At 42.7% G+C, this 21,516-nt stretch overlaps 1 protein-coding gene across 1 annotated transcript in view; it reads right to left on the bottom strand.

Moving 5' to 3' along the window:
* The window catches only part of LOC309546118 (G-protein coupled receptor 37-like 1), a 55,713-nt gene extending 35,519 nt beyond the window's left edge, over positions 1-20,194 (bottom strand). Inside the window, exon 1 of the mRNA XM_082245649.1 lies at positions 19,554-20,194. Within this exon, the coding sequence (XP_082101775.1) occupies positions 19,554-20,156 (603 nt within the window). The 5' untranslated portion in view covers positions 20,157-20,194. The remainder of the gene's footprint in view (positions 1-19,553) is intronic.
* Positions 20,195-21,516: the final 1,322 nt, after the last annotated feature.

Below are 21,516 nucleotides of genomic sequence, written 5' to 3'. Positions count from 1 at the left end.
AACGAGCCCCCCACCGTGCCGCTCACTCACCTCTATGACGGGTGACATGTCCAGTCACCCGTCTTCGGGGATCGCGGCATCCGGCCATCTGATTGGCCGGAGCCGCAGTGACGTCACTCCCGCGCACGCGCGCGAGAGCCGACAGTCACGGCACGGGACTCTGAAGGAACGGCACGAGCGGCCGTTCCTTCAGAGCGCATGCGCCAGTGACGTCACTGGCTGCATGTAAGGTAAATATCTCCTAAACGGTACATGTTTAGGAGATATTTACAGTACCTATAGGTAAGCCTTATCATAGGTTTACCTATAGGTACAAGTTGTAGAGGAGGGTTTACTTCCTCTTTAACTTACAGGTTGAACTGGATGTACTGTTGTCTTTATTTAACCCTTAACAACTATGTAACTTTATTAAAACGGCTCTTTTACTACCTAGGGCTTACGAAATCCTTGAACAAATTATTAAGGTTCCTATTAGAAAGTAACGCTACCAAAACCAAAAAGACATACTTACAGAATACCCTTCCTTTTCCCTGGACGTATAGTTCCACTAAATATTTGGGTATCAATGTCACCACCCCTCTGTCCAATTTATGCGCCTAACTTCGCCCCTCATAGATTCAGTACACAGAGAATAAGAAAGAATGAAAAAGGTCTATCTATCCTCTTCACTCTATTCCCCCGAATTCTATATTATTTTAGAACCCTGCCCACCTGTATCCCCGAGAAAATTTTCCATCTGCTGCAAGCAGTTCTCTCCAAATTAGGCAAAAAAAATTAGATGTTCATTGAATATGTTAAGGCGACATAAAAAAGCTGGAGGAATGGGGATTCACACCACGGATGATATCATTTCTGACAGCAAACTTATATAATTTGAAAACCTACAGTCTAAATTTCAAGTATCTCCCCAAGATTTCCTAACATACGTGCAAGGGGTAATCATACTAAACTAAGTGATGCAGACAAATCCAAAATCATTAAAGAAGAAACATCAGGGCATGTGTTAAATTCAGCAATAAGTTGAGTTTGACCAGATCCACTTACTGCCTCTGATGTCAATGGGTCATCCACCTGTGCATCCTCTCCCCGTTGGAAGTGTTTACACAGCAAAAGGTTCCTTACAAACCTGTTGGTATCTAATATAGTGTTGAAATTATGTAGCTACATTTTTTTCAAGACTATCATCAAATAACCAAAATAATAAAAAGGAATTTGCCTTTATTGTATACAAACAAAGGTTTAAATGGGATCTTAAAAGCAGGCTGTAATTTTTCCAGTCGGAGAACACCCACATTAGGAAATGCTTTATCACCCAGCATGTTTTCCTCTATACAATGCCAACCCACCTGGCTGGCATATCCTGGGAACTATCCTTGTAACAATAATACTTGTAGGTACTGTCATTTGAGTGTGCCGGGCAAAACTTTTGTTGTCGCGGGTACGGGTGAGGAGTTTACCATACAACAATATGTCAATTGTGGCACAAATTTTGTGGTCTGATTATTTCTACATTATGCGACCTACAATATGTGGGCTGCACCACACATCCCCTGAGAACCAGAATAGGGGAACACTATTGTGACACAAAAAAATGTAAACGTTAGAAATATTTCCAATGAAACATGTCACTTTAAGGAATGCCATCAGGGTGATCTTTCCTCATTTTGTTTTAGAGGAATAGAACGGCTGTCTCCCTCACCTAGAGGAGGCGATAGGTAGAGAGGGTTACTAGGAAGAGAGGCATTGTGGATTTTTAGACTTAATTCCAGATCACCTAAGGGGTTAAACCTGAGATGGGATCTAGATCTGCACACCCAATAAACCAGGGGTGTCCAAACTTTTTCAAAGAGGGCCAGATTTGATGAAGTGAACATGCGTGAGGGCACAAATCTCTTTACACCGTGGGGATAGAATTTTTTACCCAGTACAAGCGAGGAATTCCATTATAGACACTTTTCAGGCTGTAATTGAGGAGGAGCTGATAGCATTTAAACAACGTAGCTCAACCACCAGACGAACGAATATCTCTAAACAAGAAAGACAGGTACTATAGCAGTTAAAATAAAATGAAGGGATAGTCATAAAGGAAGCAGATAAGGGGGGGGGGGCAGTGGTGGTTATGACTACGGAACAATATAGATCTAAAGCCATTAGACAACCTAGTGATATTAACACATACCGCCACTTACCCAAGAATTCCACGAAAATATTTAAATCTATCCTTTTTGGACATCTACAGATGGGCAAAGATATGGGAGTCTTAGTTTCTAAAACTGCTGAATACCGCTTTGTGGACAAACCTGTGGTGCCGATCTTCATCATTTCCCCAAGATTCACATGGTAGGGTGCCCTCTGCAGGGGCGGCCCATTGTGGCTGAAATTGGCTCCTTATCAGAGCATTTGGGAGAACGGGTAGATCGGCACCTTCAGCCATTGGTCCAAAGACTGCCAGGTTATATTAGGGACACCAGTACAGTTCTGTCTCATATTACATCAGTCAAATGGTTGCCAACCTATGTATGGACCACTTTGGATGTTAGGGTGCTCTATTCTTTGATCCCCCACATCGCTCGACTAAAGGCTATTGAGCATCACCTGTGGCGTTACAGCTCTTATTCTTTAGAATTACAGGAGTTTATTCTATTGAGTGTTGAGTTCCTATTAAATCATAAATATTTTTTGTTTGATGGTGCATCCTATGACCAGCATTGTGGGGCACCGATGGGTGCAAGATTTTCACCATCAATGGCAAACCTTTATATGTGTTGGTAAGAGGAATGTTTTTTTGTTCTCCCCCAGCAATTGTTTTTCTAAACAGATTGTTTTGTATGGTCGATATATCGACAACCCTCTGATGGTGTGGGATGGTGACCCTGTAGGATTGCATGATTTCTGTGGTTATCTTTATGACAACCAGGTGAATTTATATTTTTCAATTAAACACAACATTTCTAGTATTAACTTTCTTGACATTACACTGCAGGGTGATTTCACTACAGGCAATGTTTCCACATATACTTACAGAAAGTCATGTTCCGGCAATACTACTATGTTTGCACCTAGTTGTCATCCATCCCACACCATGCCATCTCTTATGGGGAATTTATTCGAGCTAGATGCAATTGTTTAACAGATTCAGCCTTTGAACAGGAATGTAGGGTCATTCATCATCGCCTATTGGAGAGAGGGTATAGTGTTCCCAACATACATCAAGGATTAGAAAGATCTCTGATAAAGAATAGAGAGGAATTGCCAGCAGACATGCCCAGGAATAGAAAAGGCAATAGAAGTAAACCTCATACTTTTAGAAACAATGTAACAGGTCAACCTGTTACCTTTGTAACTACATTTTCCCAAGAAAATACCAAAATAATAAAAAGGAATTTGCCTATATTGTATACAGACAAAGGTTTAAATAGGATCATAAAAGCAGACTGTCGTTTTTCCAGGCTGAGAGCACCCACATTAGAAAATGCTTTTTCACCCAGCATTTTTTTCCTCTATACAGTACAATGCCTGCCCACCTGGCTGGCATATCCTGGGAACTATCCTTGTAACATTAAGACTTATAGGTACTGTCTTTTGAGTGTGCTGGGCAAAACTTTTGTTGCCACGGGTACGGGTGAGGAGTTTACCATACAACAATCTGTCGACTGTGGCACAAATTTTTTAGTCTATCTCATCATCCTGATCCGACTTGGATGCAACTTCCATTCATATTAATAGGCTCCCATAGAGAACCATTGATTTTCACATAAAAAAAAAGACATATAACGTGGCTTAACACTGTATAAGCAACGTTAAGCAGCCTTTAGCAGCGTCAGACGTTGTTACAGCTCTAACGCTGATCCTCAGAACGCACTGGCCCTGGGGTTTTTTTGCAGCTTGAAAACGCCTATGCCACTTACAGCTGCAAAATGCCTGTGTGTGCATGAGGCCATAAGATAACATGGAGGGGCGATTTTAAGCTGCAAAAAATAAAAAACTTCTGACGCTCCTAAAAGCAGCTGCAAAATGCCCTGTGTGCATGAGGCCTTATACATGCTGTATGCTCACTACTTTACATTGTAGCAAAGTGTAAATTTCTTCAGTGTTGTCACATGAAAAGATATAATAAAATATTTACAAAAATGTGAGGGGTGTACTCACTTTTGTGAGATACTGTAATTCCAGATCACCTCAGGGGTTAGACAATCTGCACATACATTAACCACTTCTGGACCGGAAGATTTTCCCCCTTAATGACCAAGGCCATATTTTGCGATTTGGCACCTTGTTACTTTAACGGACAATTGCGCGGTCGTGCGAAGCTGTACCCAAATAAAATTGAATTCCTTTTTTCCCACAAATATAGCTTTCTTTTGGTGACATTTGATCACCTCTGCAATTTTTATTTTTTGCGCTATAAACAAAAAAAGAGCGACAATTCTGAAAAAAAAAAAAAAAAAAACAATATTTTTCACTATCTGCTATATAACATTCCCCAAGATTTTTTTTTTAAGATTTTAGACCAATTTGTTTTCTGCTACATATTATTGGTATAAAAAAATCGTAAAGTGTATTTTGATTGTTTGCACAAAAGTTATCGTGTCTACTAACTATGGCAAAGATTTATGTCATTTTTATTGGTTTTTTTTTTTACTAGTAATGGCGGCGATCTGCGATTTTTAGCAGTACTGCGACATTACGGCGGACAGATCGGACCCCTAACTGACATTTTTAACACTTTTGGGGGGACCAGTGACATTACTACAGTAATCAGTGCTAAAAATATGCACTGTTACTGTAATAATGACACTGTGGGTGGTCAAGGGGTTAAATGTGAGCCTAGGGGAGTGATTCTAACTGTATGGGGGTGGGGCTTGTGAAATGATCACAGAGACCTGTGATCCTACATAGAAGGAACACAGGCACTCTGTGATCATTCTAGAGAGAAGAACAGTCAGCTGTGTTTACAACAGCTGACCGTTCTTCTCTCTCAGCGGGGAGCGATCGCGGGTGTCAGGTGGCAATCAGGGCCACCTGCCCCGTGAATCGGAGTCCCCACTGCTGAGTGGGGGCGGGAGTGCGCCGGCGGGGCGCGTTAGCCCCCTAGCTGCAGGCACGCGACCGACGTTGCCCTACGTTGGTTCGCGCAGGAGGGCCAGCCTGCCGCAGTATATATGCGGTCGGTGACCCAGAACCAGTTAAACGGTCTCTCTCCAGTGCCTTTCCTCCCTTATTTTCATTTTTATCTATGTATACTATCATTGTGTAGTTTGTGGATATTAAGTGGCACATACATGGGTCTCCTTAGTATATACTACAATTGACTCTATATTTTTCTAATTGTCTGCAACCAATTAGGACAATGAATAGGTGGAGCCTGTGATATGTAGAGTCACTATATATTTCAAAGTTTTGTATCTAAATGTAGTTATAAATAGAGCCTCATGGGCTGAAACGCCTCAATTTATCATATCAGCAGTTGTGTTCTGTGGTTGCTGAATAAAGATGAAGATTTTCTTTAACAGCAACTACCGGTGTGCGTATTATCTTTCTACATATGCACTCAGTTAAACAGCTTTGGATGGGGCACCCAGGAGCTCTTTTATTGGTGAGCTGTGTGGGTATTAACACTGCTCCATCTGTTTGCATTTTTAATCTTATTCAAGCATGTATATGTAATAGCTGTATGTGCATTTTAGGCAGAACTTAGTGCCATGTCTACTATGTATATGTTTGATGGGGTATTCACACATGTACACCTAGTGGCAAATTGTATTTTATTATTTTGGTTCCTGTTGATTTTTCACTGTCATTTGTAGTATGTGATATAGAACCATGTCTTTCATCATGCTTAGTGTGTGCCCACCTTCTCTGGTGGACTCTGGTGGTGTTTTGGCTTGCACGTGGGGGTGGGGTAAACTGGTGGGATCTCTGTCTTTTCCAGCTCTCCTTTGTCTTTGAGCCACCCGTTTCCCCTTCCCTGAGACCTGTTGTTGCCTGCCCTATTCCAACATCCCGCTGTCATGTTTCTCAATGGTGGGATGTGCTTGGGCTGCCATGCATGATGACATCATCTGTAGTGCGCATGTGTGGCGGGATCATATTCTGTATTTCATCTTGGATAATTCTTATTATATGTATTTCAATAGGGTTTACCTACACTTTACTTCTGTTCAGAATTGACTTAATTAGGCTGGTTGATTTGATGGCCATCACTTTTTATACCTGCTGTGGGAGCAGCTCAGTCTCTCTATGTTCACCCTTGAGGATTGATGGTTCCTTGATATCTGACAGAGGCAGTACTATGAGCAGTGGCGGCCGGTCTATAGGGGGCGCTGGACTAACTGGTGGCTATGGGGGGGGTTGGGGTTTTGCAACCCACGTGCTTGCAGCAGAGCCGCCGATTGGGGGTCATCGGTACACTGGTACATTGAAGGGGCATGTACGCTGGTCACTACATTGAAAGGGGCATGTATGCTGGTCACTACATTGAACGGGGCATGTATGCTGGTCACTACATTGAAGGGGGCATGTATACTGGTCACTACATTGAAAGGGGCATGTATGCTGGTCACTACATTGAAGGGGGCATATATACTGGTCACTACATTGAAGGGGGCATGTACGCTGGTCACTACATTGAAAGGGGCATGTATGTTGGTCAATACATTGAAGGGCGCATGTATGCTGGTCACTACATTGAAGGGGGCATGTATACTGGTCACTACATTGAAGGGGGCATGTATGCTGGTCACTACATTGAAGGGGGCATGTATACTGGTCACTACATTGAAGGGGGCATGTATGCTGGTCACTACATTGAAAGAGGGCATGTACGCTGGTCACTACATTGAAAGGGGGCATGTACGCTGGTCACTGCATTGAAAGGGGGCCTGTACTGTGGGGTTTGGGCTAGGGGGCCTGTACTGTGGGATTAGTGCTAGGGGGCCTGTACTGTGGGATTAGTGCTAGGGGGCCTGTACTGTGGGGTTTGTGCTAGGGGGTCTGTACTGTGGGGTTTGTGCTAGGGGGTCTGTACTGTGGGATTAGTGCTAGGGGGTCTGTACTGTGGGGTTTGTGCGAAGGGGCCTGTACTGTGGGGTTTGTGCTAGGGGGCCTGTACTGTGGGGTTTGTGCTAGGGGGTTTGTGCTTGAGGGGTTTGTGCTTGAGGGTTTTGTGCTGGGGGCATGTATACTGGTCACTACATTGAAGGGGGCATGTATGCTGGTCACTTCATTGAAAGGGGGCATGTACGCTGGTCACTACATTGAAAGGGGGCATGTACGCTGGTCACTGCATTGAAAGGGGGCCTGTACTGTGGGGTTTGTGCTAGGGGGCCTGTACTGTGGGGTTTGTGCTAGGGGGCATGTACTGTGGGATTAGTGCTAAGGGGCCTGTACTGTAGGGTTTGTGCTAGGGGGCCTGTAATGTGGGATTAGTGCTAGGGGGTTTGTACTGTGGGGTTTGTGCTAGGGGGCCTGTTCTGTGGGGTTTGTGCTAGGGGGCCTGTACTGTGGGGTTTGTGCTAGGGGGTTTGTGCTGGGGGGGGGGGGTCTGTACTGTGGGGTTTGTGCCACTCTCAGTCAGTGTATCCCATAATAGGGTGTCTCTCACAGTATATACCATAATAGGGCCCCTGCTCCCTATTATGGGATATACTAGTACTGATGGACCCCTTAATATGTGATATTTTGGGAGAATTTGTTCACGCAAGCAACATACAGGGGACAAAATGGGTGGGGTCTATAAGGGGTGGGGCTTCTGAGAAATGGGAGGGGTCAAAATGGAAGGGCGGGGTCTTGCGCCCCACCATCTTAAAACTTCACCAGCCGCCACTGACTATGAGTATTTGTAAGCCTTTTGTTGATTATATTATATAAGATTTGAATGGCCCTTTCAAAATCTCTGTTTTGGACACCTCTATCTGGTTTCCTTTTTCAGAATCTATGGGCACTAATTCTTGCACTTTCTTTTTAGTTAATCCTTGCAACTTGCTGCACAACTTCAGGCTTTCATATTTTACTCCAGCCTGCGACCTTGTTATGGTTGAATGGCTTCAATATCTGTGGAGGTATTTTGTGTATATGCTGCCACTTAATATTCTAGTGTTTACTTGACATTAGGGATGAGCTTCGAGTTTGAGTTGAACGTACGTTCGACTCGAACATTGGCTATTCGCTCGTTCATCGAATGATGAACAAATGTGCTTCTTCATGGGATATTCGAGCGCCCGCATCCATAATGCGCGGCGCGAGCAGTGCATTATGTGATTGGCCAAAGCATGCACCCTGACCTCCATGCTTTGGCCAATTAAATCATCTCTGCCATGATAGGACAAAGGCAAGCTGCCTTTAGCTAATCATGGCTCAGGGGCTTAGTACACGCCCCACACTATATAAAGGCTGCTCGCACAGCAGCCACGTGTATTGTGACTGTGTGGGCAGGATAGCAAGTAGTTGAGGCAGGGAGAGGATCGTGTTTGAGGCAGGGAGAGGACAGTCATTTGCAGTTTATCAGACAGTGCAGTGTAGTCTAATTGGAGACATTGCTAGCTGTGAGTTAGGCAGGGAGAGGATCGTGTTTTTCAGGCAGGGAGAGGATCGTGTTTGAGGCAGGGAGAGGAGAGTCATTTGCAGTTTATCAGACAGTGCAGTGTAGTCTAATTGGAGACATTGCTAGCAGTGAGTTAGGCAGCGAGAGGATCGTATTTTTCAGGCAGGGAGAGGATCATGTTTGAGGCAGGGAGAGGAGAGTCATTTGCAGTTTATCAGACAGTGCAGTGTAGTCTATTTAGAGACCTTGCTAGCAGTGAGTTAGGCAGGGAGAGAGATTTGTGCTTTTTACAAGTTAAGAGATCAGATAGTGAAGTATATTCAGTAGTGTAGTATATACCATAGACTATATACCATATATTGATCTCTATCTATATATAGGACAATTGATTATGATATCAGGCCATTCATTATCTATCGGTCAGTTCAGTCAGTGTACCCTATATTGATCTCTATCTATATATAGGACAATTGATTAGATATCAGGCCATTCATTATCTATCGGTCAGTTCATTATACCCTTTATTGATCTCTATCTCTATATAGGACAATTGATTAGATATCAGGCAATTCATTATAGATCAGTCAGTTCAGTGTACCCTATATTAATCTCTATCCTTATAATAGGACAATGGATTAGATATCAGGCCATTCATTATCTATCGGTCAGTTCTGTATACCCTATATTGATCTCTATCTATATATAGGAAAATTGATTAGATATCAGGCCATTCAGTATCTATCGTCCGTTCAGTACATATCAGCAGTGAATTATATATATATTATATATTGATCAACCAGTAATATTTATATATATACTAAAGACCCAATATATTATTTAAAATATTTAATAATATCTACATTTTACAAAACACCTTATACGTCTATGGAGACATTATTAATCGATTCATATGGTTTGATATCAATTTATGGTCTGTTATTAATATATATTGATGTATGCACCTTAAAGAATGTATTTTATTGTAATATGGCAAATTTTAACCATTGACCAATCCTTAAATCTAATTTTTAGATTAGAATTTTAATTTATTTGGTGCATTCATATATAGAAATTCATCTTTCACTTAAAACGTTTTTCTCACCAGCAGACCTCAATTGTGTCAATATGAAGTTTGTATTATAGAGGCATCCATAGTGAGTATTAGGAAAGTGGATTGGTCCAACGGTGGATATTGCCTCTATATAAAACTAGTATGGCGGTTACAATCACATGACCCCTGATGACGTTGGCGACGTGCTGACGAAACGCGTCGGGATGTGAGATCGTAACAGAGGAAGTTCCGGTTTTGAGGTGGAATGCAGATGGAACGCGGAAGCGGCGTTCCCATACCCTGATAACCGCAATCTCCTTACGAAAGGCTTTATATCTACATGTTTGTAGTAAGTGCATTTTTAAATCAATAAATGGTTTCAATGTGTGATACTACGCCATGAGAGCCTTCTTTCTTCTCTCTATACATGTCTTGGTCCTAATGTATCAAACGGCTTGATTATATACATACCCTGAGAGAGAGTGACCAATATATCCATCGGGTTATATTTTTCTGAGGTTTATTGATAGAATACCTTTCTAGTTTGATCAGTAGATAAGAGGATATCGCTTATGTGACCCCCTATAATTTAGGGGTCCATTAGTTCTGGTAAGCAGTTAATCTTAAGCCCCGTACACACACGCAGATCGTCGTCATACAAATGTTCGTCTTTTCTCCCCGGGATGTCGGTGTCTGTTGAAAAGTGCAAAGACAGCACAAGGACAGCACAAGAATTTTGTCCGCAGACTTCAGCTGACTGCAGAAGTGATGTCATGTAATGGTTAACTTTCCCTGTGTTTTTTATTTTCTGAGCATGCCCAGTCTTGCAAATCTGCGGTCTGTCGGCTGATTTCTGTACTGACAGGCAAACAATTGTCCGTTCTGGTGTCTGCAGACAAAAATTTTCATGTTTGCAAGAAAGACTCTTGTCCGCAGATTGTGTGCAGACATCTGTCGGAGGCACTATACTAACACGCATACAATCGGCAGATCTTTCGTCCGCCGACGTTTGTATGACGACGATCTGCGTGTGTGTACGGGCCTTTACACTCACTGGGTGAAAGAGTGCAGGTGAAGGCGAAAATCAATTCTTCAATCAAGCCTCAGGACACTTACCAGCTGTTTTTGAGATTGTGATAGCTCTTGCTGGCATTTTGCACCAGAGACTTTTTATTAAAACACTTTTTTGCACCTTTTTTTCACCTTTTGCATGATACATCACCTTTAAATTGCCATTTTATATAAGTTTATATTGGTTTAGCCATTAACTTTATATATTAATCAGTGCAATATATATATTTTTTGTTTATGTATGTGATTTGGTTGAGCGCCGTACCCCCCTCATAAAACACTATTCACGTTTACAACGTTTTACGTTAAAGCTCACAGTTGGAATAAATTATTCCACACATATAGTTTAGTTCACATACAATTTAATATAATATTTATTTATGTATTTATTATTCATTAGTGCAGGTTGTTTGGTGTTTAACACCAATCCTTTTCCAACCAGTAATAAACCCCCCCCCCCCCCCAAAACCCACATCATGTCCGAAAGGCCAACAAGGAGAGGCAGACGCTCACAGGCCATGAAAAGAGGGCAAGCAGCCTCTGTGTTCACAGTGAAAATTGGTGGTCACAGTCGACATGGCGCAACCTCTGCAGGCGTGGCACGCCCGTCCTTTTTTTCCGGTGCAGCCCGTCTTATTTATCCACTCCACATGGCGTGGATAAATAAGCCATCCTCCTCATCCTCTGACAGCCACGCTCACACCAGTTTGCCTTCCACCGCAGCTGCCAAAGTGGCCCATTCCACAGGTTCCTTCTTCACAGCTACTCCTGTCGCCCCACCATCATGCATGGAGGAATCACCTGAACTATTAGATCATAGTGTCAGTGACATGCTGCTGGAGGATGCGCAGCAATTTGAATGCTGTGATGTTGGTTCCCAGGTTGATGAAGGGAATAACGTGAGGCTAGAGAGAGGGGTGACAATTACAGACAAGAAATTAGCAGTTATGTTGCCACAGCTGCAGGATACTTCCAAGTTTGCTCCAGTGACTAGGAGGGAGGGGATGATGAGGTCACTGACTGTACTTGGGTGCCTCACAGGATAGAGGAGGAGGAGAAGGAAGAGGAGGAGGCACAACTCCAAGGAGGCAGGATGTGCTCCAGGGGCCACCATAGGAGTAGCCAACCTATTGCATCACAGCACAGAGCTCCACAGGTGCAGGGTGCCGCAAACTCCCCGTGGACATCCAAAAGTTCATAGTGTGGGCTTTTTTCAGCACATGTGCATTAGACCGCAGTGTTGCTGTTTGCAACATCTGTCTAAAGCGGATAAAGCGCGGCCAGAACACCAGCCACTTGGGCACCACATGCTTGAAAAGGCATATGACTACCTGCCATGTAGTCTGTTGGCAACAGCAACTGAAAGAGCCACAAGATAAAAACAAGCATACTTCACCTTGCTCCTCATCTGGGATTTCTAACCCTACTATACCTCATGTCTTCTCAAATACCTGCATTGAGAGGGATGATGGTATAGCAATGAGTGCCACAGAGACTTGCACCCAATCTGCTAGCAGTACACCACCTCTTGATTTGAGCAGCAGGCAAATTTCACTACCCCAGTTGCTGAACCGTAGACATAAATACCTTCCCAGCCATCCACATGCTCAGCGTCTTAATGCTAGCTTGGCCAAATTGCTAGCATTACAATTACTGCCTTTTCATCTGGTAGACTCTGCTCCCTTTCGCGAATATGTGGAATGTGAGTTACCACAGTGGCAGGTACCAAAAAGGCATTTCTTTTCGCGTAAGGCCATTCCGGCTCTCTACCGTCATGTGGAATGTAGTGTTTTGGGCTCGTTGGACAGAGAAGTCAGCAGGAAGGTGCACATTACTGCTGACTCTTGGTCCAGCAGGCATGGACAGGGATATTACATTTCCTTCATGGCTCACTGGGTAACTCTGCTGGCAGCTGGGAAGGATGTAGGACAGGGTTCAGTGTTGCAGCTTGTTTTGTCACCACGCCTCCAAAAAGCTGGTACTGGTTCTGCTACATCTGGCAAATCCACCACCTCCTCTCCCTCCTCCTCTTCTTCTTCCTCCTCCATGTCCTCTTCTGCTCAATTGTCCTCTGAAGCAGCAGTGCTCCCTATGCATTCAAGGGGCTACGCAAGCAGTCAGGCTAAAAGATGCCATGCCATGCTTCAGTTGATCTGTCTAGGGGATATGAGTCACACCGGGGCAGAGATTCTGTCAGCTCTGCAGGGGCAGGCTCAGAGATGGTTGACACCACGACAGCTTGAGCCAGTAATGTGACAATGGCACCAACCTTCTCTCCACCCTCTGACAGGGAAACTTGACACATGTTCCATGCTTGGCACATGTCCTAAATCTGGTGGTGCAGCATTTCTTGACCAGATACCCGGGCTTACAAGATCTCCTGAGTCAGTCCAGAAAAGTCTTTGGCCATTCCTGGTGTTCATACAAGGCCAGTGCTTGCTTATCTGACATTCAATGGGAATTCAACCTGCCCACCAACCGCCTAATTTGTGACATGCCCACCAGGTGGAACTCAACATTGGCAATGCTGCAGTGGCTGCAAACGCAGCAGGGGGCCATCAATGAGTATCTCTGTGAGTGTGGCACATGGACAGGGACAGGGGAGCTTGGCTTTTTTTCCCCACGCCAGTGGCTTTTAATAAAGGATGAATGTACTATCCCTCTACTCTACCTGCTGGAGCACACGCTTTGTGGAATCATGGACAGGGCACTTGAGGCAGAACAGCGGTAGAAAGAGGACTTCCTTTCCTCACAAGGCCCCCTTATGCAGATATCATTCCTGCAGGGCCACAAAACACACAGGATGAAAAGGAGGAGGATTGTGGCAGCATGGATGTAGAGGATAGCATTTAGCAGTCTTCAAGGGATGGTTTTGATTTCCTAGAAACCCCAAGAGTTCTACGTGGTTGGGGAGAGGTTGCTCCTGACAATGTTATCCTTAGTGACTCAGAGGACTTAGAAGCTCATACCTCCTCCAACTTACGTTGAATTGGCTCCCTGATTCTGCAAAGCCTACGAAAGGACCCGTGGATTCGTGCTATTAAGGAGAGGGATAATTACTGATTGGCAACCCCTCTTGATCCACGTTACAAGGGTAAAGTTGCAGAACACATCCTGCCTTCGCAAAGGGAGCAGAGGATGGAACATCTTGAGGAGGCCTTGAAAAAAAATTTGTGTACCACCTTTCCAGACACTGGGAGGTTAACATTCTCTGGACGTGTTTCTGAGGCATTGTTCAGTCAAAGGAGGGGCGGTGGAGAAGGCGGCCAGCTGACCGATGCCTTTAAACAGTTCTTTAGTCCTAAGCAGCACCCAGGGCTGTTAAGTTTAAGCAACCATTGCCAGAGTCTCCATCATATGGTGCATGATTATCTAGGGGCAAGAGCAGACATGGAGACCTTTCCAAGTGAGCATCCACTGGGTTACTGGGTCTTGAGGATGGACCACTGGCTAGAACTTGCTCAATATGCAATGGAGCTATTGGCCTGTCCTGCTTCCAGTGTGATTTCCGAACGGACGTTCAGTGCTGCTGGACGGACAAAAGAGTGCGTCTGTCCACAGACTCTGTTGACCAGCTGACGTTTATCAAAATTAATCAGTCATCCTGAGTCAACAGCAGCTATCAAGCCCCTGATGCTGATGTAACTGATTGAATTTGCTAGGGGTCAGCCATCCCTTGAAGACTGCATATGCTGCCTATTCCATTCCTCAAACTTGATTCTGCTAGCTTCCAACAATGTTTTTTGTTTAGGTCACCACCAACCCCCAAGGCCTAATTTTTCTGCACTTGTATGACAGGTGCATACAATTTCAATTTTGTATGTCATTTTTAACAGCAGGCTCTGTCCCTGCGCCCAGCAAGAGTAACTGTGAGGGGTTACGGTGCTCAGGCACCACCAACACCAAAGGCCCAATTTTTGGCACCTGTATGACAAGTACATGCGATTTCAAATGTGTATGGATTTCTTACCAGCAGGTCCCATTCCTGAGCCCAGCTAGAGTAACTGTGAGGGGTTGGTTACAGTGTTCAGGCACCACCAACAGCAAAGGCCCAATTTTTGGCACCTGTATCACAAGTACATGCCATTTCAAATTTGTATGGAATTCTTACCAGCAGGTCCTGTTCCTGTGCCCAGCAAGAGTAACTGTGAGGGGTTACGGTTCAGGCACTACCAACCCCAAAGGCCCAATTTCAGTTTCAGTTCCTACCGATACTAACCTTCCAAGTCCCCATCACTCCAGCAGGTTTACATAGCCGACACCCAACCTTGGCCATGTCAGATGACAGCACAGCACCCCCACTAGATCACTGATAAGAACACATACAACACTTGATCTTTGCCAATTTCAAATTGGTATGGAATTTCTACCAGCAGGGCCCGTTCCTGCACCCAGCAAGAGTAAATGCAATGGGTTTGTGGTGCTCAGGCACCACCAACAGCCAAGGCCCAATTTTTCTGCACCTGTATGACAAGTACATTCGATTTCATAATTTGTATGGAATTTTTAGCAGCAGGGCCTGTCCCTGTACCCAGCAAGAGTAACTGTGATGGGTTGCGGTGTTCAGGCACCACCAACAAACAAGGCCCAATTTTTCTGCACCTGTATGACAAATACATGCGATTTCAAACTTGTATGGAATTTTTAGCAGCAGGGCCCTTTCCTGCGCCCAGCAAGAGTAACTGCGAGGGGTTGCGGTGTTCAGGCACCACCAACAACCAAGGCCCAATTTTTATGCACCTCTATGACAAGTACATGCAATTTCAAATATGTATGGAATTTTTACCGGCAGGGCTCGTTCCTGTGCCCAGCAAGAGTAACTGAGGGGTTGCGGTGTTCAGGCACCACCAACAACCAAGGCCCAATTTTTCTGCACCTGTATGACAAGTATATACGGTTTCAAATTTGTATGGAATTTTTACCAGCAGGGCCCGTTCCTGCGCCCAGCAAGAGTAACTGAGGGGTTGCGGTGTTCAGGCACCACCAACAATCAAGGCCCAATTTTTCTGCACCTGTACGACAAATACATGCGGTTTCAAATTTGTATGGAATTTTTACCAGCAGGGCCCGTTCCTGTGCCCAGCAAGAGTAACTGTGAGGGGTTACGGTGTTCAGGCACCACCAAAAACCAAGGCCCAATTTTTTTGCACCTGTATGACAAGTACATGCAATTTTAAATTTGTATGTATATTTTTATATGACATTTTTTCCTTTAGAAGTGTCAGTATTGCTGCAGCAGGCTACATACATTGTAGCGATGCGCTACTTTACAGACACATTAAGGGGACCCCCCAGGCACGATATTTGAAGGAATTTTTCATTTTTATAGTTTCACTTTCAGCCTCATTAAAATCAGTTAATCACTGCTCCTTTGAAAACTATAGTTTTTAGAAAAGTTTTTTGCATTGCTACATGTTCCCCAGGTCAGAACCCGGAAACTTTTTTTGGGCAATAACTTGCACTTAAGCCTTGAAAATGAGGCCATTTGATTTTTTACATTTGAGTCCCATAGACTTCAATGGAGTTCGTTTGTTCAAACAATATTTTCTCCTGTTCGCGGTATTCTGGTGCGAACCGAACAGGGGGGTGTTCGGCTCATCACTACTTGACATCCCAAACACTTCTTTTATCTTTAGAGGTATTTGCTTGCTTGATGATCAAGACGAGTTAACTGGTGTCATGATATAGCTGCAGTGTAGCCTTTACAACTATATATATTTTTCATAATATATATATATATATATATATTCCGAAAATACAGTTCAATGTATATAGGTACAATGTGTAATTTTGGAATTTGGAACTTTTTTGCTCTCCCTTTTTTGTTTTTGTGCTTATTTTTTCTTTAGCTTGAACCAGGAGTGATGTCTGTGATCCTATCAAGAAAGATGTCCCTGGACCTGCTACATGGTAGTGGATGGGTGCACCCCTGGTGCAATATGTTTTTATCATCAGTGATCTCTTGGGTTGTAAGTGTACAACACACTGGTTAAAGCATATTTTCTTATGGTTGCTGAACATTAGTTGTGATATGTTTTTTCCCTATTGTTTCAGCTTCTGTACCTTCTCTGTTCCCTTGAGAAAAGAATGTCTCAAAAATCAGAATACAAGAAAACTATACCCAAGCTGCTGCTATCATCACTTATCATTTTAACATTTGTCTATGTCATTTTTAACGAATGTGTTATAATATGTGACAATAAAAATGGTTTATTTATTTGAAGGGATGATGGCATTCCTGGGGATGTGAAAACACAGCTTTTTTTGTATATAGATTGGGGAATGATCTAAGCCATTGCCATGTTTTTATTGTCTGGGTTTTATTGGAAACATTTGCCTTTTATTTCTGCCATGACATGATGAGAAAAGGAAGCGGCATAAATTCTTTCTAAAGGTGACAGACAAAAAAAATGTTTTTAGTAAAGTGAGAAAGGGATAGAACTCTTGGTAATGGTTTGTTGCTGTCAGTGCTTTTCTGCATGGTGACTGCTGCTCCCTAAGTTCTTGCCCTGGTTTCACCAAGACAAAAAGCAAGACAGAATCTCAAAGACATTAAAGTTATATTAAAGTCTTGTTTTTTTTTTTTTGCACCTAACAAACATTATACTTACATGCTCTGTGCAATGGTTTTGCATTTCATGCATTTCTCGGGTCCCTCGCCGGGGCTCCTGCCCTCACCCCCCTCCTGTCAAGGGCCTCAACAGCATGCAGCTTGCTATGGGGACACCTGAGCCGTGCCGCTGCTCTGTGTGTCCATTCTTCACATTGACTCACTGACTTTGAGAGCAGCGGGGGCTAATGGCACCCACTGCTGTCTCAGCGAATGAGGAGGGAGAGTCCCAGACAGCCAAGGTTTTCATGCAACATCTCTGAATCGAGATGGGGCTGCTGCACACAGAATGCTTTAAGATAACAAAAAAACTTCTGCCTTTAGAACCACTTTAAGAAAAACCTGACATAATTTGAATTCACATTCTCATTCACACTCTATAGATCACAAAATATTTACTGCAGCAAAGTGGCAGCCCTGGGTCCAGCGACGTAGACCTACGTCGCTGGATTCCTCCCTGTCTCGGCGGCACCGCCGGAGGCTCGCTCCCACTGTGTTTAGACACAGCGGGAGTCGGGCCAGAGGAGGAGAGATGGCGATCACCGCTACTGTAAACAAAGCGGGCGGATCTTCTCTGTGACAGACAGGGACAGATCACAGGATTCAGGATAGCTCAGTCACAGAACCCCCCCCCCACACACACACACACACACGTCAGTAAGCATGAGGCACACATTTAACCCCTTGATCACCAACAGTGTTAACCCCTTCCCTGCCAGTGTCATTATTACAGTAACAGTGCATATTTTTAGCACTGATTACTGTAGTAATGTTACTGGTCCCCCCAAAAGTGTCAAAAATGTCAGTTAGGGGTCCGATCTGTCCACCGCAATGTCGCAGTCCCACAAAAAATCACAGATCGCCGCCATTACTAGTAAATAAAAAAAATAAATAAAAATGACAAATCTTTCCCGCAGTTAGTAACTTTTGCGCAAACACATCAGAATACGCTTATTGCGATTTTTTTAATCAAAAATATGTAGCAGAAAACAAATTGGCCTGAAATGTTAAAAAATTTTGATTTGTACATTTTTGGGGGGAATGTTATATATCAGAATGTAAAAAATATTGTTTTTTTTTTCAAAATTGTCGCTTTTTATCAAAAATTAAAAATTGCACAGGTGATCAAATACCACCAAAAGAAAGCTCTATTTGTGGGGGGAAAAAGGACATAAATTTCATTTGGGTACAGCGTCACACAACCGCGCAATTGTCCGGTAAAGTGCCTAATGGCACCCACTGCTGTCTCAGCCAATGAGGAGGGAGAGTCCCAGACATAAAATCTTCCGGTCTTAAAGTGGTTAAAAATAGGCTCATTGAGAATTTTTTTATCAAAGACATGAAGCTAAATACATTTTGTCCTAAATATATGACAAAAATTGAATATATTGGATATTTTTTAACTGTCAGAGTAGAAAATGTAAATTTTTTGCAACATTTTCACTCTTTTTTTTATTATCACAAAAAATAAAAAGCGCAGAGGAGATCAAATACCACCAAAAGAAAGCTCTGTTTGTGGGGAAAAAAAGGATGTAAATTTTGTCTGGGTATAGCATTGCATGACCGTGCAATTGTCAGTTAAAATAATGCAGTGCCAAGTTGAAAAAAGTTGCCTGGTCATTAAGCAGGAAAATCCTCCGGCCTTAAAGTGGTTAAAGGTCTGAGGTAAAGTTGTGATCCTGAAGTGAACTACACTATATTGTCAAAAGTATTGGGACACCTGCCTTTACATGCAGATGAACTTTAATGGCATCCCAGTCTTAGCCAGTAGGGTTCAATATTGAGTTGGCCCACCCTTTCCAGCGATAACAGCTTCAACTCTTCTGGGAAGGCTGTCCACAAGGTTTAGGAGTGTGTCTCTGGGAATGTTTGACCATTCTTCCAAAAGCGCATTTGTCAGGTCAGGCACTGATGTTGGACAAGAAGGCCTGGCTCGCAGTCTCCACTTTAATTCATCCAAAAGATGTTCTAGTAGGTTGAGGTCAGAACAAGTTCCTGCACCCCAAACTCGCTCATCCATGTCTTTATGGACCTTATAGCTGCAAAGGGTGGGTCCACTCAATATTGAACCCTATGGAATAAGACTGGGATGCCATTAAAGGTCATGTGCTTGTAAAGACAAGTGTCCCAATGCTTCTGACAATATAGTGTATCTCTCTATATAGAACTGACTAAAGATGGCTATATTTGACCCAATAAAAGTGAAGCCCTGCCTATATCACAGAACAATGTATAAAGCAAAAAAAAAGTACCGTATATACATTTTAAAATGCACTTACCTCCATATAAGGTATAATGCGGCAGGAGAGTGCCCCAAGCAACCTACGATGTGTTATCTGCTGGAAAACAACTACAGGCAAACAGAAAAAAAGAAGAATAAAGTCCCAAAGTGCTACAGCGGCCAGGATGGAGTCCCAAGCACTCTTCATAGACATGCTGTGCCATACTATGCACATGATGGATAGATTGCCAACAATGCCCACAGCAAAGACCACCAGAGACAGCAGAAGCACTCCATAGGCACTAAGAGAATTTTCACCCAAAGGAAACAGTGAGTTGACGATCTTTGGTGCCCCAGTAGATGATGAAAGAGAATCATTATACATTCTATTTAAATTTGGCATTCCACTGGTTGGGGATTTGATGAGCCTTGGGTATCCCAGTAAGGCAGGGTTTTGTTTGGACTCCTCAGATTGCGAACCTTTTTTGCCTCGATTTTTCACCTGTTTTGCTGCCTCTTGAACATCTTTTTCCACCACATTTGTGCTGCTGGGCAAACTCAGGTTTCCATGCAGTGAACTGGAATCAATAGATTCAATATTTATGAACTGAAAGAACAAAATAAACAGTAAATACTTGAATAGGACGGCTAAACCTCTCATATTTGCAGAAAAAGTCTTGAAGCATGAAGGAGGGGGAATGTAATGAGTATAGAAGGTGGAGGGAGAAAAGCTCAGCTGTGGGGACCACAAAGCACCCATTATTCTTTTCTGAATGCCCCACAGTTCCTCTCCCACATGACTGAACATTGTGCCAGACTCTTCTCACTACTGTTTTACATATTCTATGTCCCCTGTCAATAACTTTTGTGTCTTGGCACCTGCTAGTGGTGCCATTTATAATTACAATTCAAAATATAGAACAGTTCACACAGGCTTCAAAATGTGGCAATCAGGAAGAGTGAATAAACCGCATGTGTATATATATATATATATATATATATGCCATTTAGCCGTTGGAGTAATAATACAAGCAAAATATTATGCATGCCTAGATTAACAAGAAAACATTGCATATCAGAGGCACATTCAGATACTGTATTTTATAAATGTGTCCTCCTATGGGTTCCAACACATTTGACCCTGCATATGAATGGAGGGATTCTAATAAATGTATAAGGATTATAACAAATTTATAGGGAAACAATTTAATTGTTAGGTTATCCTACAGAACAATATTTTAAATTAGAATAAAATATGAATCTGTTCAAAATTTACATGGGAAGACTATTGTATGTTATTCTGATTTGATTTTATATGTCTTTTTAAAATCCTAATTACAGTTAAATGTTATTGTAAGTAAAATGGAAGGTGATGGCGCTGCTTCTTATATAAAGTGCAAATAATAATAAAAATGTAGTATTAAAAAATATATAATTGAGGAATAGAGGAAGTGGTAAAAGATTAAAATCAATAACCAAGTTAAAGGTCAGACATACGATGTTATAAGGAATATAAAATAATCTGTAAAATGTATGATAAACAACCACCAGAGGGCGTAATGCAAGCTACAAGCTGTAACAATAACTGTGCTTAAGTGTATACCAAGAATTAAATAAATAAATAAATAAATAAATATGTAACAATACAGAATAAATTGATAAAAACTTCCAAAACGTGCTGATTCTACAAGTGGTAATATAATAAGTGGTATAAATAAATAAATAAATAGTGAAAAATGTGCAAAGAAAAATATATTTAATGAAAGTGCGGGAAACTGATATGCACAGGGTGGGTGTGCAAAAAACTATGGATATAAAGTGCAGCAGAAAGTGATGTGAAATCAATAGATATAATTAGGTGAATCCAAAAAGGATAAGTGAGCAAGAAAATTGCAGAAGACGTCACATGAATTGCAGAAGACGTCACATGACGAAACGCGTACAGGGCCGTCACGTCACTTCCGGTTCCGGTCTCGAGTTGGAACGCATTGCATTCCGGGATGCCGATACCTCGCTTTATT

This window comes from Pelophylax lessonae (assembly GCF_965119305.1).
Source record: "Pelophylax lessonae genome assembly, chromosome: 2".
Classification (NCBI taxonomy): Eukaryota; Metazoa; Chordata; class Amphibia; order Anura; family Ranidae; genus Pelophylax; species Pelophylax lessonae.
Note: the sequence above shows the minus strand (reverse complement) of the source record. Positions and strands in the feature narration are given on the sequence as shown.